Genomic DNA, 20940 nt, shown 5'->3' with positions numbered 1-20940 from the left:
GTGAACCTTTACGTAAGCACTTTCTATCTGCTCGATAGCATCGACGAAAAACTTCATCCCACCAAGAATCAAATCGCTCAGCGAAATAAGTTTCCTTCTCTGATGTTATATACTTCAGATTTTTCTTTCCATTATATAAAATAATGTAATAGTTCAGGAATCAATTCGGAGAAAATACTTTCATTAAGAAACAAGGAAGGATAACGAATAGTATTGTGTGGTGAATAAATGTTTTCATGTCTACTGTTTTTATGTGTCGACAAAACTAACTTATTTCATATAAATGGATTTTTCTTCCCTTCATTCATTCCTTGACTCATATTTGCAAACTTCGTCCTATCTGTAAGAAACTACGATCAATACTGGTCACATATTCCGCTTCATAGCTATCTTTATTTCCAAGCGTAGCGAGATTGCAAAGAGACACGATGTTAACGCGTCGAGAGCGGACTAAGAAGTACCTGGGTGACCTGGGTCCACCGGGTCCACCCAGCACTTTGTAGATATCGAGTCGGAGTCTCGTCCTATGACTTCACCCACCGAGAAGACCATATATTCCGTTATCGGTTTTATTCTAAACAAACAGTTCGAGACCTGAACGCCTGGGCATCCGCTCTCCATCATCTCGCGCCTTCCTAATTACGAGTCTACGTTCTACTCCTCTTGTCTTCGCTGTATCATTTTTTAACCTTAACCTTGCCACATCATCCTCAAACACTAACCCTTGTTATCTTACCTTTACAGACCCTAATCCCCACCACTCAAGCCTAAAAACCTATATTTTAGCTAGTTTTCCCTTATTGTCAGGCATTCTTGTTCCTGAACTTTTACACTCGAGATCTCGCCCTTAAAACAGTAGTCTTAGTGTCACCGCAAAGGTGTATTATTATTAATAAAGATTAAGTTACGGAATACAACAACGATATTAAATCCTCACATCTGTGAATTCCAGTGCCTATCATTTATCAAATTATTTAATCTTCAATGCTATTGATGACGAGGTACAGTTTGATAAATTACTTTAAACTTTAAACTTCGGAAATAATTTCATGTGCATCAACCTTACCGTTAGTTTTACATTAGCAATAATCACTTGGGAACGACACGTAAATGAAGCGTGATGATCGGCTGGAATGAAGTACGAGATTTTCATTGTGCAGGTGCGAAGAGGCTACAGAAGTGGAGACGCATCATCAGCAAACGGCAGCAACAACGATGGGCGTCGCCGAGGATGAGACGCCGTCCTCTTTGACTTCCCATCCTAACCCCAACGCTAACAACCCCAATCAAGAAGGTACGTGTCGGAAGTTTTCTTCTTTCTTTCTTTAAAAATAAGACAAGTCCGCGCTGCAGGAACGCTGCAATGTTAAGCTTTGCCCTCACTGGAGCAACGTCGATACATTCCACGGCTACATGTTCCGTTTACAATAAATTGTTTCTCATTGAAACATAAATAGATGCAATACAATTGGAGAAAGTGTGTATATGTGTTTTGTTTCGACAATTGAAACGCAAAGAACTGTGCAAAAGTTCGGCGATTTTTTCAGGGAACATACAGCAGAAATAAATGATTGTTCTTTTTTAATTCAAGCCGCAGCTTTACTTCTTGAAGAACAGACTCTCAAGAGTCGATTTCAAGCTCGGTAGTTGGATAAAACGATGGAAGAATAGCCACGGTCGCGTTTCGTAGCTTTCTTCCGGATTCGCAATTGACGTTAATCACGGTTCGCGTTAACCTTGCGCATTCTCGAAACGAAGTTAAGAAGGAAAACGCGCGCTCATTAAACCGTTTAATTATGCCAACACGGAAGCGGCGTTGGAAGTCCCGATGCGACAGACGCCCGCATGCTGCTATTTCTCACCCAACGATCACCGTAGCGAACTTAACGATCCTTATCCTTCCCTTGTCTCTTCCGTGTTGTGTACATACACGTTGTCGAGTCTGTAATTAGTCAACGAGCCACGAAATACGTGGAACCATTGTCGTTTTCCTTTGCGGCTTCGCATACTCTGAACTTTTATCCTCGTACAATTGCGTGTAACTCGAAAGTCGATTGGTTACGAGTCTAAAAGTGGTTTGTCTAAAGCGAGGAGAAGCTAGAAAGGAGACCAAAAGGAGACTCGGATCGCTGGTCCTTACGAAAACGACTACGCAAACGAGCGACGCCAGTATTTGCGTCTCCATCCATTGTCCGCGCCACTTTGCTCCGAATCGCGACACAATGGATACAAAAGTTCTTTGCGTGCGCCGTATAGAATGAGTCATCGGCGAAATCTATTTTTACACCGACCGTTCAAACGATTTCCAAATCGTGTTAAAAGCTTTTTTCTGCACAGCGCTACGAAACGGTATCCAGTCGTCTTCGATAGAAATCTATATCTGATCTGCCAGTATATTTTTGAAACCTACTTCCTTGCTTCTATCAATGGGAACATGTTTCGAGCTTTACTGAAGTGATCCACTTTTAGCTAACCGAGTAACTTTATGAAACTTTGATCATCGTCAGTTGGTTCCGTGAAAAAACGGGAATAGAATGAAATAAATCACGAAATTTTAAGTTTTCGCGAAAGCGGAGATACGTTCGTGGAATCTGTATCCGCGGCTACTCAAACAACGCACTTTATTCGTCTGCACAATGCAAATAGAATGTTACAACGTTGTAGGTGTAATATTCAGGGATAATTTATAGCCCGTCATATTTAACTCTTTCGTTATGGTCCAAGCTTATCAGCAGGCGAGCTTGAGAAAAGCGCTGATAATGTCAAACGTTTGATGATTTACTTAAATATTTCATAGAGCATTCATAGTGCTTGTCCACTATATGACTGGTCGTTCTAACGTGGGGGAGAGATTTATGAACCGCAACTTTTTACAGCGAAAGGGTTGAAAGGGCTCCGACGAGTCTTGCTTTCACTTGGGAAATGCACGCCTTCTATATGTATTGTTGTCGAAGAGAAAGTTCTCAGTGGACGAAAAAATACGCGAAAGGGCAAACTGTTCGTTCCTCTCCGCACGAATTCGATCAACCGAGTCATCAGAACTAAATTATTTATTGGTATAATGATTTCTCGGAAAGATGTAACGTAAATGAATCTTATCATTGTTTGTGTACGATTGGCTGGCAGAGCTAGTAGATTTTTCTTGAGCGTGCCAGTTGAAAATTGCTCCGTATCGCGTGACCATTCTGCTTGGTCGTTCATCGATCGGCCCGTTCTATATACGGCGGTGCACCCGTTTCTAAACTGACACCAGAAGACGCATGAAAATTTCAAGCCGCGCTACGAATTTCCCACCAGAAGACGTTTATTACCGACGTTTATTCTGTCGCCATTCATCACACTTACGTTTCAAATTCTATCACGGGATTATAAATAAAAAAGCATGAAAGTGCGAATTTATGCATTTATAGAAAATATACAGAATACTCGACGTGTATAAAAATATTAAAAGCTGCAGTGGTTAAATAATAAAAGAAATATGTACGTACCTAAAAGAAATTTTTTTAACTGAAAACTGCAAATGTTTTATTTCACACAAAAATGAACTGAAATCATCATTTAACTATTTTGGAGATTGCTGCACTTGCAATTTCCCTGTTTCTTTCTTTCCTTGTCGTAAGATTGCAATCTGTTCTTTCAAGGCGAAACAGGCAGACAACAATCAGAAAGAGATGTACATACGACCATGCGACAGAAGCATAATTTGTTGTGTAAGGACCATTGTTTTCGCTATTTCTATGGAAGAAATGGAAAGCGTGCAGCTTCCTGCGAAACTCCCTTATAAAACGCGGAAACCACTTTCATTGCTACGAGTTCCTATCGTAGGAAATTGATTTTCTTTGAACAACACGTTCACACAATTTTACTTGGAGTAAGAAAACTATTATGTTAGTGCATATCAACCATAGAAAACTTAGTTCCTGTTTTATTAATTGGCTTTGCATATTCCTACATGATTAAATAATTTCATCGCTATAGATTAAAGATTCTGAATCTTAGAATTCATATTTGAATGCTGTTTATAATTTCACTGTTAATTAGTTTTCGTAACAAAATGCCACGTATAAACTAATCGTAGAAAATCGTATAATGTTTCAATTGTACAAGTAAATAATTCTGCTAGTATACGTTCTAATAAAATAGCCGTATTTTATCGATGCATATTAAACTGTTTCACTTTCATTTTTATTCATAACATGAGATGAGATAATAACTGATAAACCAGAAGATACAAACTTGACCAACTGTCATGTTCGCCGACTTAATATAATTAATTTCGAATGAACTTTTCTCTAAAACTCTAAATTTTGCAATTTTTGTATACTAAGGAATTCTTCGACTCAGAAATAAAGTTCGAATTTTGTGAGGTCGCCATTGAGGACTCAGCAGTTTCTTTCTGCGCTTGAAACGCAGCTTTGGCCGAGTGCTCTAATCGTAAATTAGTTAAAAGCATTATCCGTTGGGCAAGTTTATCCGCTGATTCTTGTTGGTAACGTAGATACCTTCGAGAGGCGTACTCATTCGAATAGTGCTAACATGCATATACCGGGTTACAGGAAAATCCAGCTAAAATGTCCGTAGCAGCTTGCCATTGTCGGTTCTAGTATTGTTGTTACGCATACGGACTACTGTGCTAACGTTATTAGAGTGGAAATCCTGGTTGGACTATGTGATCGCTCTACCGATTCTTCTTTTCCATAAAAATCCAGTCTCAGCGTCGTTCTTTATGTACCAAGCTTTTGCATATTATTGAATTCATTTAATTGGTATGCATGCAATATGTGTATAGTGGAATGTCGATTATCCGAACACCGGTTTTCTGAAACATTTATCTAGAATGTCTATTATTCGAATGGAGTATGAACAATTTATATTTATTTATTTCTATACGAGTTTGTAAAACTTGTTGATACAACGAAAAAATGTAAAAAGTAAATTTAGGGCAAAAACCATTGATACTCTTATAAGCAAAAGAGACATCTAAAGCTTTCTTCTTGATTTGATGTTTGCTTAGCTTAAATTCAGAGTCAATAATTTAATAATTCAGAGTCATAGTATAGGTCATGGAGTGGGGTTATTATTATGATCATCATTATATGTAGTGATAGGATTTGAAACACTTCAAATCTGTCATCCCTAAAAAGATTCGAATCAGTTAGAATTTTATTCGAAGCTTAGAACTTTTGAAACTCTTGATAAGTCTTGAAATCATCTGGATCACCTTGAGAGTTTTCAATATCTTGAATATACGGTTTAAAAGTCGCTTATACATGAGAAAATCTATAATATCTCATATTTCTGAGTCTACATTTTTTATTTGATTCCATTATTCCAATGGTTCGAAATAACAAAGATTTCTAATCCATTATTTTCATCATTCAATCATCAAAAGCTCTATAAAGCAATTAAGATCACCAAGACAGTCAAGAATATAAAAACTTTGAAGATATTTAAGATGCTTCAGCTTCAAAACATATTCGAATTGATTCGAATTTCTATAATCTTGAAAAACTTCTATTCGTTTCGAAGTTTGGATTCGAATGCCCATCACTAGCTGTAGTTACATTATAATTCGAACGGTGACATTTAGACGGCTACTATGTGTACAGAGGTATCATCGTTCTGCCAACAATATTTCCATAGCATGACACGACGGAGAAAGTACTAGGCGCTGACAATTCCATACGAGCAACCGTTGCGATTATACAATATATTCTTAGTTGGCGAGGTAACAGTTCCGCAATATTTTCACCTGGTATGTATGCAACGCGCGGAGCAGCGGGGCACTGCAGTATTTTAGTTAGGTCGAACAGCGCTTTGAACCGCTGCCAACAAACCCGTCTCCCTCTTTGTCATCACAGCTTTTCCTCCTCGTCGCACGAAAGCTCCTGTAACCTCGTCTTCGGTATTCATTCCGCCTATACGTATTCTAGGTCAAGTGTGTATTTTAATGATCGCCGGCGAACATTTTTCTTGTTTTCTTATGTCTGTGCACCTCGGCTGAGATAGCGTAGGTGATCGGGTGCCCAGCTATCTCGTAACGTTTCTTCAAGACGCTTTCTGAGAGTCACAGTGTTTAGCCCAATTCCACTTTCGGCGACGCTGAATAATTGGACTTGATGCATTTATAAGACAACTGACTATGCAGAAATTATAAATAATATCGAAAGCAGAATATTTTAATGATGAATGTCTATCTAAAATATTTTTTGAACTGATACAATAAACGTTTTATTTTGCATGAAAGTCAATTGTCCATCAATAATATTTAACAATGAAGTAGTTTGCCTTTGGGATGCGCATTTAGCAAAGTGTTTCAAGTTAAGAAATTTCAATTAAAAAAGAACCGTTTTAAGAGGATGCAAATATATAATTGATTATACACCGTTAGACTACACCGTTGATATGATTTGCTCGCACGTGTTGAAACGGAAGTTGCCGAAGTTATTCGCACACGGAGGGCACTGTCCTTAATGCGTTGCATAACTTACACTCATTAAGGAATCCTCGGTGGCGCCTCTATTTTTACACGGTGAATATCGTGTCGGCGTCCAACCGTTTTACGATTAATTACTGGAATCTCTATGTCGGCGTTGCCTCCTGTTAGACGACGCCAACCGACATTCGTGGTAGACATCTAGATTTCCCTGTCTCTTTAAACGTAATGCATTCGATAATGAACGCTTATTGACACTTAGTAGATTTCCCTGTTGAAAAATTTTTGAACTTTCTTCATCTGGTTTGCAAAGATCAATATAGAATTCTATTTCTAGATGTTGATTCGACAATTATTTTTTATTGGAGATTTTTTGTTGCAGCGATTGTAGCGATTAACCCTTTCACTATTTAATTCATACAATTATTATTTATGTCGCCGTTAACTTGTGAAATTCAGTAATTCATGAAATAATTAATTATTGTGTAATACATGAAATAACTATAGTAAAATAATTATTATTTCATGCAATTGATTCTTCTCGATTAATTCCTATGTTCCAATTTTTGTGAATAATTTTTTTTGTGATTAATTTCTCGAATAATTCCTATTTTCCAAATTTTCTGAAGCGATTGTACATACGTTTTCCAACATTATCCGAATCACTGAGAGTTAATTATTAACATCTGCACGTATGCGTGATCAGATCGTATCGTCCGTTACAATCTCGACAAATAAAAGATAAGGCATTTCGTTCTCCTTTCGTTAATAACAAGAATATTGAATTTATACTTTGTCTCAAAGCGTCGCAATTCATTTTTCAATGCCTGCATTGTTTCTTCAATCAATCGTCTGAACTCTTATTATTTTAATAAAAGCACGGTCTTATCCAGATCGATAATAATCAATTCTTTTGTTAAATTCAACAGCACCTTCTATTTCTTAAATGCCTAGACGCTTCCTTTCCATTTTACCAGTTAGAAGAAAAGGAACAACACATGCTGATTGCTATTTTATTCNAATTGATTCTTCTCGATTAATTCCTATGTTCCAATTTTTGTGAATAATTTTTTTTGTGATTAATTTCTCGAATAATTCCTATTTTCCAAATTTTCTGAAGCGATTGTACATACGTTTTCCAACATTATCCGAATCACTGAGAGTTAATTATTAACATCTGCACGTATGCGTGATCAGATCGTATCGTCCGTTACAATCTCGACAAATAAAAGATAAGGCATTTCGTTCTCCTTTCGTTAATAACAAGAATATTGAATTTATACTTTGTCTCAAAGCGTCGCAATTCATTTTTCAATGCCTGCATTGTTTCTTCAATCAATCGTCTGAACTCTTATTATTTTAATAAAAGCACGGTCTTATCCAGATCGATAATAATCAATTCTTTTGTTAAATTCAACAGCACCTTCTATTTCTTAAATGCCTAGACGCTTCCTTTCCATTTTACCAGTTAGAAGAAAAGGAACAACACATGCTGATTGCTATTTTATTCTAATGAAGGCTACTATCATCGATTGTGTGCGTGATTCGAAACGATTCGAATTTCGTTTCTTTTCTTTCTTATCCAATCGTTAATCAATAGATCGTAATATACGTGCAAGTTTTTTACCCTAAAGATTTTGCAACTGGTAAGAATATTAACCGCACGGATAAAGTACGGAAAGAGGCGTGAAGTCTCACTGAACTCGATCGGACACGCTTTCTGTTTTTACTTCGTCTCTAGAACGGGCGGTTACGCTCCCCGCTCGAATAATAAAAACAACGACTTTCCATTTTCAACGCAAACGATGTTCCTCGGATTGCAGAAAGAAACCGCTGCGTCGGAGGACCCTTAGGAAATCGTGACTAGGCGAGCAATCGTCGTATTCTCTCAGCGATTAGGTATTCTGACGATCACCTTTAACCCTTGTCCGATTTACCGGCTTCATTTAAAAACCAAGGAAGTATTAAATTGGTTCATATGAAACATCATTTTTTTGAAATGTAACAAACGTTCCTATGTCATATCATCATTCGAATAATTTACGCATTCCTTAGTAATTGGATAATTTTATTATCATGAATATATTAGGTGAGTGTCATTTCATGTCCTCATATACAGGATGAGTCGCCTAAGGCAAGTCATCTGAATAACTTCTACCTTTTTTGAGATAAAAAGAAATGCTTCGGACAAAAATTGTTTGGTTTCGAGGGGTTTACGCGCACATATATATTACGCGTATATATGTATATTGGAACTCTTAAGATTTTAACGTTTCTCGAGCAGTTTTAACGATTAATATCATTCAATATCATAAACGTAAAAAAAGATGAGAAATACAATATATATAAGAATCGGAATCGAAATCGAAACCATATTCAGAATTAAAATCGAAATTGAAACCATAATCACAATGAAAATTCCAATTAAATGATAAAACACATATGAGTGCAAGCCTTCAACTATTACAAATGAGATCACCGAGCGAACCATCAAATTCATTCAAGCGAAACGAGAACCAAAATAAAAATAATATCGAGAAGCCGATGTGATGCGCTCGATGGTTGCCGATCGAAGAATTTCAGGAGCGCACACGCCAGAGCTTACGTGCGCTCAACTGGAACTGATTATACGACCTGCGCACAAGCTCATTGGCTAATCTCAAATTTCCTCTGATACCAATTTGCATAATCGCTCCTCCTCGATTTATCGATAATTGTGAAGGTTCATTCGAGTGATTCTAAAGGGGGTGACTAGTGACTTATAGTAGCCACCCCCAAGGTTGGTCACTTTCATTCGACCAAGGATCGGGAAATAGAAATAAAAATAGTTAAGATTCGTTTCCATTCATTTATTAATTAGAATTCAGCCATTTTTATAATACACTACTGGATTTCCTACTGTATTCCGTGTTCTGTCGGAAACAATTTCTTGTATGAAAGATTTGATTGAGAAACGAAAGACGTTCGGAAACATGTAAATATGAAAAATTCGATAGCGCATGAAGTCGCGTGACCAGAATGCGTGGGTAAGGGAGAAACGCATGCCCATACGGGTATGACTAGAAGAGGGTCGTATGGGGATGAGAAGTTAGCTTCCACGTACACGACGCCGCGTTTCTCTCACAGTCATAAAGTATCAGCTGAGTCGAATGCTCACACCGTGCGTTTATGTTCAATCCAATTTTTTTTTAATTTACATTTTTAATACTATTCATCAATTGGTATAACAATTTTCTTCTGTATCTTACAGACTGCGGATGTTTGCAAAAAATTATTTTGATGTACTGCATATTCTCGCATGTTACATGCGTTATTCACATTTTCTGCACAGAACGTTTTTATATGTATAAATGCGTAAAATCCACAGTGTACTTATAAACAACCGATATAATAAGAGTATATTAATACTTCCTCACAAACTTTGGATTACCTCGTATAATGTTAATCAATTTATTTGTTGATTTACGTTATACTTAATACATAGACCACCAAATATAAAATCGGCAGTTAGAAACGATCAATGTGATCCAAAAATGTGAAACTATAAATTGATTGATCAATTAAATACCAGTTGCTATTTAATTTCCTACAATAAAAATCCGAGGTAATTCTGAAAATCCTCAAGTGTTGAGTGTACGACGTGGAACCACGATTTCGCGTCCAATGTGTAAGTACGCACAGAACGACGTGTTGCTATTGCGGATAGCGGCAAGTCAAGTGTCGCAAACACTGTATTCGGTATGTGTACGTTTGTGAGCGAGCCGTGTTAGCAAGGCATGAGCCTCAGAGAGGATGGCCGAAGGAAGGAGAAGATAAAGAAACAGTTACGAGGCAGCCGAGTGCGAGAGGGAGTCGAGCGAAGAAAAAGTAGCGGTGCGCGGTGGGGCGGTTAGCGACAGCGCGTCGGTGTTGGTGAAAAACGCGGGTGTTGGTGACTTGGTGTGTTCGAACGGGTATGCGCTGCGGATCGAAGAGAGAAAGAGCATGGGACGAGAGGGAGACCGATAGGAAGAGTGGCGGGTATAGACAGACAGCGGTAAAAGCGGGTAGAGGAGCAGCACGAAGAAGCAAGTTGGCAGCAAAGATGCCAGATTGAGGACGGGAGCCACCAAGAATCAGCCCCTCCACTTACGTACACTATCGCACCGAATCCGTGTGCTCCGAGCTCGGCTCAACTTCGGCTGTCAGTCAGTAGAGAGAGAAGGCGAAACGCGAAACATCAGTTCGTCACTCTTGCTCCTGATGCGTCTAAGCGGCGCGCAGTCGACTGATTTTTTACGTAAATTTAATTAGATTATAAGATTGATATAAGAAAAAGTGTATAAGATTAACAATTGTGTAAGACATAAAAAAATTCATTTTTTCATGTGGTCTCATGTGATTAGAAGGTGATGAAACATGTTTTCATGCAACGAAAAATTTTCATTCTTCTTTTTAATAATAATAACTTGTGCGGAGAAGGACGGGAATCGAGAATTTCAATAGTCAGTCGTCAGTCGGCTGTGCGCCGCTTGGACTTTAACGCATGAGGAGCAACAGCGACGGACTCATGTTTCGCCTTCTCTTTCTACTGAGCCGAAGTTGAGCCGAGTTCGAAGCACACGGATACGGTGCGATAGTATGCGTAAGTGGAGGGGCTGATTCTCGGTGGTTACCGTCCTCAATCTGGCATCTTTGGTTGGCAGAAGCAGAGACAGTGTCGAGAGGAGAAGCGGTCGGTGTCGGTGGCAGTTCGAGTTTGTCTGTCGTCTGGTCGGGAAACGGTGTGCAGCCAAGGGAATCGATTCGTTGGCGAACGTTCACCGTGTTTAATTCTTATTGTTATTTCCGTTCAACACGGATGAGAATCGTGCGATACCGGTGCCCTCGCCCGCGACCTTCTTCGACATGGGTTAAACTCGATCGTGGTATCGGTAATAATCCGAATCGTAACCCGGCACGCTGACAACTTGTGATTTCCAGTGAAAAATTTTTAAGTGTCAGTGCCAAGAGAGTTCGCGCGCGAACAGTGTCAAAGACATCGTGTTTTCTTGTGTGCACGTTCTCTTTTATCGCGCAGTCCGTTTTATTCGAAACTGAAACAGACACTCGGACTCGAGGAAAAGAAATATCGAGTTCCAACAGCATGGTTGGAAGTGATATAACGCTAGAAAACGCGGATAATGCGGCAACTACGTGACCGACCGAGTCATGTTCACCAATACGAGAGATCAACCTCGACCTCCAAACTCGACAGTTTGGTTTTGAGGAATTCGAGCTCCGTAAGGATAACAGATACTCGGAAATATCTTTTCCAGGCCGTGTGATTGTTGGGAAGCTTGATCTCGCGTGTGCTACGAGAAGGTTACGCTATACACTGGTCCACCAGAAACCGTTAATCGAGACTGGATCGGATCGAGCGAAGTAGGGCAAAGTGCAATAATCCTACTTTAAAGAAGGATCTACTCCTGCGCACCTCTTATTCTAAACCGTGAGAAACTCTTCGAACGCTGTTCACTTCTTCCAAATACATTTTTCTTAACCATTTAGTTTAACCGGATCACCATTCCATGGTAGTATAGTATTATTATATAGAAAGGCTGCAACAAAAACGAAGTACCTTGTTACGTACCAAATAAATCGTCCTGTTAAGAATTTCCGTGAATAAAACTGGAAACTCTACTAAAGCACGAGCCAGTCGTTATCTAATATTCACAAGAAACTGTTTAATCCCATGTGATATCTACTCGTCGTATCGTGTTCGTATAAAAGATAAAAAGATACCGACGGAAAGGCTAGTACGGGATAGTTGTTGAAAAAACGTATTTCTCGATCTCGTATGAAAAATAGGAAAGGGAACAAAGCGTGAGAGTGAGAAAAAGATGAGAAAAGGAAAAGAAGAATTCGCGACTTTGGTTCGAGCGAGGGAGCAGAAGTGCATCTAGAATACAGAAAGAGGTGCGCGCAACAAGTTAAGGGGAAACACGTGACTGAAGAAGCAACTACCCGAGATAAGCCTGGAAGCGACGACCGCGAAACTTCAACATCGTACGGTTCTTCTTCTCGCAAATCTTGAATAAATATAGATAAAGAAGCTCGCTGGCCGAGTTCAAAGTTTTATTCGAACAACGAGGAAGGAGACTAACGAACGCGAGGACCTCGAATTAACTTCTGAATAATGATTATTCATTAGTCAGCCTGGAAAGTCGTTGCTCCGGCCGGATTTCAAAGGAAACGTCGAGTTTTTCGGTTACGAATCGTGGAAGTTGTAAGGAAGATAAAGAGCGGTAATTAGGACGAGAAATTTCGTCATCTTGCGTACTTACTTGTTAGCTACGTGGTCGGACTAGTTGACACGTCCGCGGCCCGGTATTCCGGAGGCCATGTAGCGGTGGCTGGCCGAATTCTTTAAGGAACCAGGGCCCTATTCATGTGCTGTGTGTAGAGAGCCTTGAATGACTTTCCCGTTCTGCAGTTTTGTCTTCGACTCGTCCGACGAGAGGGCGAGACAAATGCCCGTCGCGTCGGAAGATTGGGTGCCGCACCCGGCTAAAATAACCAGTTCCATCACCACCGTCAAAGGTGCCACCATCCAAAGCACAACTACAGCTTGGATGTCGCCATACAGCAGAGCTTCGCCGTCAGAACGTCCGACATCGAACAACAATAACAATAATAACAATAACAATAATAACAACAATAATGGAGTCGTTATACTCGAGGGATGCAGACCGCCGGCTGCCACCACGGCCAGAAGGTTCCTCAGATGGTTCAGCAGACTCGGTCAACCACCCATGGGGAAATCAGGTAAATTTCCAGATCGCTGTCAACATCGTTTAATTATTCTATTAAGACGGATAAGCAGAAAGTAGAAACTGAGTATATTTCGAGTTTTAATTCTGCTCTACTTCCTGTTGTTTAAATCGTAGCGTACGCGAGGAGTACAGTTTTAAGTGCACGACGATAATTATATGGTCCGATTACTTTCGAATCCGGCTAGCCACGTTGGCATGTAGGAGGATTCAAAGAGAATAAGATTGATGTTCCCGCAAAATAACGTAGCCGAGTGTAATCTCGTCTTACTTACTATAGTTAGCTACGCGGTACTGTTAGTCATCGCAGGTGTTCCGTACATATGGCAGTATGACCATTAATAAAAAGGCCATACTTACCAGGCGAAGGCACACTCGCAGAAACCGCAGATAATTGAATAGGAGCGTATGCGGTATGCGCGTGTTCATTTTATAAAAAAACCTCACCGTTAACGGTGATTACTCTCTTATCTCGCTGCACGTTTTTTCGTCGACTAATAAATTCTTTCTGGTATACTGAAAATTATACGAGTTATTGTTTAAAAGTTAGAAAATGTGACCGAATTCGATTTGGAATAATTGATGGCAATATCGAGTAAACGAATTCTGTAGGATGTCTTTATATGTGTGTACAATCTGTGGTACGACCACTGTCAAGTTCCTGGTATTTAACGATGCGTCGGGTATTTGGTGCAATGTACTCGGGCTACCATGACGAATGCAGAATCGTATTAACGGGGCTTCCATTGTATGATCCTTCAACAGGTTATACATATATTTCCACTTTGCTCTTCTTCCTCTTCTATATAAGAAAAGCAGTTCCGTCACGTGAACTCATTGACTTTTCAAATCGCATTCCGATAGTTCAACCTACACGGATGTGCTTCGCATTTGTTCAGAAGTATATTATTTTCATTTGTTATAATCGATTGTTGGATAATAATTCAACGTATATTATAATTGAATGAATGAACATCGACTGAAAAACGTTTGCCGGCGAGCAATAAACTGGAAATGGCGTGACGCGAGTTAAGCGTAGAAAAACTAATTCTAATGGAACGCCAATTACGAAAGTAATTTACACCGAAGCCTTTAATTTGTATCATAAATATACGAAAGATTGTTAATTACGAATGCACGCGCGATAAATATTTATAGTTTCTAAGCTTCTCTACTGTGAGCGCACAATTTTAATAACGTGGCGGATGAATTAAAAACAAAATGGTTGCCAGGTAATTACGTAATATTTAGTTTGTTCGGGGAATAAGCTTGGTGAGGTGAAACGAGTCGATCGATGATCCGATGGCTCTACGTTGTAGATTGTATTAGTCCGGTTTCGGAGAACGTGTGTGTTGATGTTGATAATGTTTTCGATGCGAAGCGGGTCAGGCACGTGACGAAATATAAATCGGTTGGCTAACGTTTCGTTAATAACACGAACACGGTAATCTTCATACATCGCATTAAATCTTTTAATAGATACCTCAACGTGACCATTGTTATAACCAGACTGCAGATTTTTATGCAATTATGGGTAATCGTTTAAAGAAATGTAATAAGAGTTTCCTCTACCATTTATTCACTGGAATATGTACTGATATCTTACATAGCTTTATGCATTATATGAAGCTTCTTCACATATTCAATTTTTTCATAAGTTCAGCAAGTACACGTTTTTATATTAAATGTAATTATTAGTAGACTTCGAATTATGTGCATGAAAAAAGAAATTGTATGTGCAGAAAATATAAATGCACCATCGAATGCATAGAAGTATGGAAAATATCAAGAATGAGTGCGTTTTGCACTATTCAAATAATTATCTAAAATACATTTTTCTAACTGATGTTATAAATGTTTTAGTTCAGATAAAAATTCGCAATTTAGGTACGGAACAGTTTAATTTTTATTAATAAAGAAGAATATCAATTACAGTGAGAGCCGAAAGCGATTGTACACCTCCGTACGCTTCCCAGAGATATTCATTGATACCGCGGTAATTGCAACCGTTGAGTTCTAGTAATGAATCGCACCTTGCGCGGTTATTGTTGGTACGTTGAACCTTTTTAACGAAGGTCTTCTCGTTCTATTAACTATAACGCGCGCAGTTTCGTCTGTGAGAATGTTTTCTCGCGGCAAACATGTTGTAACGTTATTTGAAATAACGAGTGTTCCGTGAACAAAAGGAGATTATTGTTGAGATTGAAACTCCCCAGCAACCGTAGCGCGACACGATAACTAGACCGGAAAGAGGACGAACCGTAAACTTGATAAATAAACATTAGACTTGGTGTGCAAACCGGGTCGCGATCTTCGCTGGCAACCGCATGCCACAGAATTCGTAATAATCGCGTTGCTCCCTTACATCAACATAAAAATACTTATTATGAAACGTTATATTATTTATCGTATCAATCAGGAAATGAAGCATTATATTAATTGTATCAATTCTTGCATCAATCATTATATGAAACATGTTAAAAAAAGATGATAACATTCTTCTTTTTTCCCACTTGTAATAGCAATTTGTGTATGAAACATTTTGTTCTTATTATGAATTATGTTACACTACACACTTCCTTTGTTTTCAGCATTGATTTATGAAAGTACTTGGATATCTGTTTGTAGAAAATGTGGCTACTTATTGAAATTGAGAAAGACTGGAGTCATATTGAACAATGATAACAATGTCGTACTATTTGAGCTTCTAATTATTCTAATGAGCGAAAAAACAAGTTACGTAACGTTCCTATTTATAACTGTTAGTACCGTCGATTGTCCTACCTTATTCAGTCGTAAGTTAAGGTAGACACAGGCTGAGCATCAAATTACTTCTTCAGCTGACATGTAAGCTCATCGAGTCTAGTTGTAGTTTTACAGAAAACTTGTAGATAACGAGTCCCTTTTGATATCGATTATTGATTATCCATGAAAATTCTATTAACGATTATACAATTAACAAGTATACTGTTGTAATGAGTGTGCAGAGTAAAATTCGAGAAAGAACGGGAGAAACTTGAACGATGTCGCGTCCGCTCGTTGTGTAATTGTTGACTCGTTTATGCGTGGGTGAAGCTGAGTACCACCTGGCAACGTTGCGGGCAAAATGGGAGTTGGGATTCGAATCACGATCGGTTTCCCTTTGTACTGAATCAACGGAACGCTTGGAACGATTCCGGGAATTCTACGAACAATGATAATTAATTTCCGCCGAGCTTGGATTTTTACATTCACTAACATAAGTCGAGAGTAGATACGCGGCCAAGAATGCGAAGTTTTTATACCCCGATTCAGTCTGTTTTGAAAAAATGACTAAATTTCATTCGGCACAGAGCGTTTCTTTGTGACGAAAGCTCGTTGTCACGCACCGCGCTATCAGATACGAGGTCATTGGCTTGTAATCTCCCAAGGAGGTTACACACAGGTGCTCAAGCAAGAATACGCGCCGCGTGTGTCACTTGCTTTAAATCGTCTTCGTATGCGAACGCAAACTCGCCTGTCGTGCCGTACATCATAAACGTGTATTCTACTTTTCTCTTTGCTTTATGATAGAATACGTATCAGTAGAAACGTATAATGTAACTTCCACCAGAAGCACTTTTCGGCACAAGCCATAGACATTTATGAATTTCTACGATTTTTCGTAATATCTTCGATTTTCAATTTATGTTTTCAGATGATTTATGTCGGTTTTGAGTCTGCTCTTTCATACAGTCAAATTAGGAACAAAACAAATTTCAATAAATGTCCCCACTTTTTGAAGAATTGACATAGCTAGTTTTGAATGCTGAACAGGGATTTGAAGCAATAAATAAAAATACTTAATTTGAAGGATGACAAAAGTTGTTAATGTTAAAGTACATGGAACGATAGCCGTTCGAAATTGACGCCTTGACGACTAAAGACGTAGTCCTGTTTCGGGTCTGCATGTTGACCTGGGCACATCCTGGGTACGGCAGAAACCGACGTTACATGGCTCATAAAAACATTTGTTCCCAATCGGTGATTTTCCGACGGTCACAAGTCGTAAAACATTTGGACATCAAACGATGACCAACTCTAACGAGAACAAAGAGTCCTAAAATCCTTACCGGTATAAACCCTTAGCAAACCCTTAGCGGTACCAAATGATCATAAAATACATTTTGAACTAAGGAAAGACTTTCAGCCCAAATGTCCAAGTACGCGCTTCAACAGACGCTATAAGGTTAATATCCCAATTTCTATTGACTGGTTTATCTTTCTATAATTTTAAAATAACATACGGAATTATAGAGAAATACATCAGTGAGTAGAAATTGTACATTTATCTTTTATATTTCGTGCCCTGCGCATATAAATGTTTGATAAACACAGAAAGCTAATGCTGAGATACGTCCGCGTGAATATGATAATGGCAGATATATGAAATTCGGTGAAACTGCGAGGTATATCTCGCATTTAGCCGTCGAGAAATCGAAAGTGCGATTAGTTTTCGTGGCACGCGCGCGTGTAACGGCGTTTCGAAATTCGGAGCAAGATCCTTAAAGTAGGAATTGAAATTCTGTGGGAAGACGAATTTAATATTCTGTAGAGAACTAAGACTCGGCGAGCACGGGGCCTTTCCGTCGATCGCAAAAGGTTATCACTCGCGAGAAATTGAAATCGTTCGCGATTACTTTAACTATTAAACAAAACTTCACTGAACTCCTTAGTGTATTCCATCGAACTGCCAACTGCGAATGAAAATTATGCAAGCCCATTAATCCACAATGCTTGCGCACGTTCTTGAGTTAAAATGAGCAGATTTTAGGATTTGTAATTTTTAATGTATTTGGGATCATGATTTGAAATTCAATTATTTAGGAATGTGATTTTATGTAAAATAAAACATTTATGATATTAGTTTAACACTAGAACTGTCGGCGATTGACGTATACCTGCTTCTGTCTGAGCAATCAAAATGACTTGTTTTTCAAATTAATAAATCAGTTAAGAAAACACAACAATTTTTACGTTTTTATAAGTGACAATTGAATAATAAACTGATAATGATGATAATAATAATTTTCAATATAATTACACTTTTAGCCTACCTGCCGTGGGAATCAAAATGACTCACCTCGGTATACGGAGATGTACTACATGAAACTCCACATCAAAAAGACAACTGTTGTCCAGAATTAGTTATTTGAATATTTTAGAAAAATTGGTACAAAATTTTAGGAAACCAAGTGTATCGAAAATGAATACTGATTATAAGAAATGCCAAACAAGTTATTTTGATCCTTCTTGCTAGATCTAGTATTAAAAGATAGAGATCAGATAAACAGTTCGTCATTAACACTAAACATATCATGCACCGGTCAAACGACCGTTTCTGAAATCTTCTATTTATAGAATATAAAAGAGTTTCGTGACTGACTCATTTATCAACGGCCAGCAAAAACTATCATACGAATCATTTAAAATTTTGAGGATAAGGAGAAGTTCTCACTAAATTCAATTCTAAAAGCTCAATAAATCTAATAATAATAATACACAGATTTATCAATTGTAAATATTTTCCTCCATCTCCGTAATTTTTTCAGAACAGAATTAGTGCAGTAAATAAGAAAAAAAATATATTATCTCGCGAGAGAGGTCAAAGATTATTCGCGAATGAGAGTAGTATTTGCAAGCGGCAGTAACATTAATAATGTCCATTACGTGCTTATGTACATATATACAGTATGTATGCTTGTAAGGCGTAAGTGGTCGCTTGCGAACAAAGCGACCATTGTCTTGCGTGCACGCGCGCGAAATTATATTCTCGTCCTTATTTTCGGGTCTTGCCATAAGAGATTGCAAGATGTCCTTCCCGCGACAGATACGAAATAAAATCGTTTGGAAAATTCCTGACACGACGCCGTCACGTAAATTGCCGTTTTATTTCTGGTGGTGGACAGTTTTATTCGATTGAGAAAGAAACTCTCTCGTGAGCAGATAAATCACAATGAAACGCGAGAAAAAATATACGCGGATATCATAAACACGGAGTAATAAACCGCGTTTTGCAACGATAAATAAGATGATGAAACCGACGGACCAGCTTTGCTTCGCTCAATAGATCGTATCGCTCGAATCTTGTGGCAGCATGACGTATCATTAGAAGTATACGTTCACAGTTACGGAAACATAAGTTGCAAAATTGTAAACATTTGTTTTTTCGGGAGATGACACATTTATACATATAATTTCAAGATCTCTTATTTAAGACTGCTTTGGTTGTAAGTTCAAACAGTGACACGTGTTCGAAATTTTACAAATAAGTAATTATTATAATATTGTGTTAAACTCGTATGAAAAATTTGAAAGAAATTGAGAATTTGGTTTGAATTCATAGTAACATGAGTTCTTGTGGAGTTCAGTGAAATAGAATTACACTGCTGTTATTAAATTGGAAATAAAGTAAAAAAGAAAAAACATGTTTCATGGATAATAATGAGCATTCAGAAAATAATAAAAGAAATATTGTCATTCATTCACGATTGACACAAAAGCTCTGAAACAGTCATAAATAAATCTCAAAATAGAATGTTGAAATGTAGAGGAAATTGTAGTTAAATTCTTTAGTACGAAACGAATAATGATTATTATTACAGAAATATGATTTAACTGAGAGACACAATGGCTTTATGGAAATTTCGAGCAGTGCACGTAATATATTCTGTTATTCAATAATAATTCATAAAATAATTCGTATAATAATTGATGTAATGTGAAAATATAATAAGTCATACAATATTTGTATTGTTTCATATAATGTTTAATACAACAATTTTACATAATAGTAACAATAAATAACACTGTATTTCATATAACTATCATCCGTTCTGTTGACAAAAGAAAAATTGTTGTACTAGAGAAGGTGAAAAGTAACGTAAAACTATTTACAGGTTGCATAATGATGATGGTGTAAACCACCATCGCTTCCTGGAGTTACCTAACACGAATACGTGTTTAAACAATGCATGAGATAGTATTTGTTTATGTCGAGGCGTTTGCTGTCAGAGAAACTATTTAATCTATTAAAATAATTTATCTTTTCATACTTTTAATGAGTCTGATTATGTTTGCTGAAGTAAATGTGTGCAAGCCTGGAGTCTATCGGTCTCGTGATTTCGCAACGACTCCTTGCATTGTTTCTTTGTCTACCCACGCGCAATGTATAAAATAAAATTAACCGTTTATTCGCCGATACGCTATATCACTGCGACAATCTTTTTTTTCAAAGTGCAATCATTTGCGAAATATAAAAACCTACAGAAAATAAATGTGTTATATCGTACTGTGTTGCTAGTAGAATAAAGAAGAAAAGTAGGTGTGTAAGCCGTTCATGAATATGAACTCACCATTGCGTATTCGTCATTCTATACGCCGCAGTGTGGATGACGTAGATTTGTAAGTACAGTGCGATGTGTATCAGCATTTACATAACATCATCGCTTTAACATAATAATATGCGACTTGGTTTTTATTGAAAAAGATTCCATTGAAGCCTCGAGTTATAATTTACTTACACATTCAATGACTCACAAACGTGTTCGAATATCTATTAAAACAGAATAACACTTCTAATATTGATTCAGACAACTTTATATATTACAAGCATCGTTTATAATTCCTGCACAAGAGATTTTAAATAATCATTTGTTTCATCATTTTAATTTTTAATATTCTGTATATTTTCAT

At 37.8% G+C, this 20940-nt stretch overlaps 1 protein-coding gene across 7 annotated transcripts in view; it reads left to right on the top strand.

Annotated features, from left to right (window-relative positions):
• Positions 1-20940, top strand: part of trc (Serine/threonine-protein kinase tricornered) — a 59133-nt gene that overhangs the window by 4633 nt on the left and 33560 nt on the right. For 2 of the 7 annotated variants that reach the window (XM_026816528.1, XM_026816533.1), the window contains exon 2: positions 1161-1294. In XM_026816528.1, the coding sequence (XP_026672329.1) occupies positions 1161-1294 (134 nt within the window). Of the gene's footprint in view, positions 1-1160; positions 1295-10672; positions 11061-11107; positions 13223-20940 lie in introns of those variants that run through there. The other 5 variants (XM_026816539.1, XM_026816526.1, XM_018030412.2 and 2 more) reach the window with 5 other exon arrangements.

This window comes from Ceratina calcarata, unplaced genomic scaffold, assembly GCF_001652005.2.
Source record: "Ceratina calcarata isolate Rehan_Ccalc_2016 unplaced genomic scaffold, ASM165200v1 scaffold525.2, whole genome shotgun sequence".
Taxonomy (NCBI): Eukaryota; Metazoa; Arthropoda; class Insecta; order Hymenoptera; family Apidae; genus Ceratina; species Ceratina calcarata.
The sequence above is the reverse complement of the archived record's forward strand: the minus strand, read 5'-3'. Positions and strand labels throughout refer to the sequence as shown.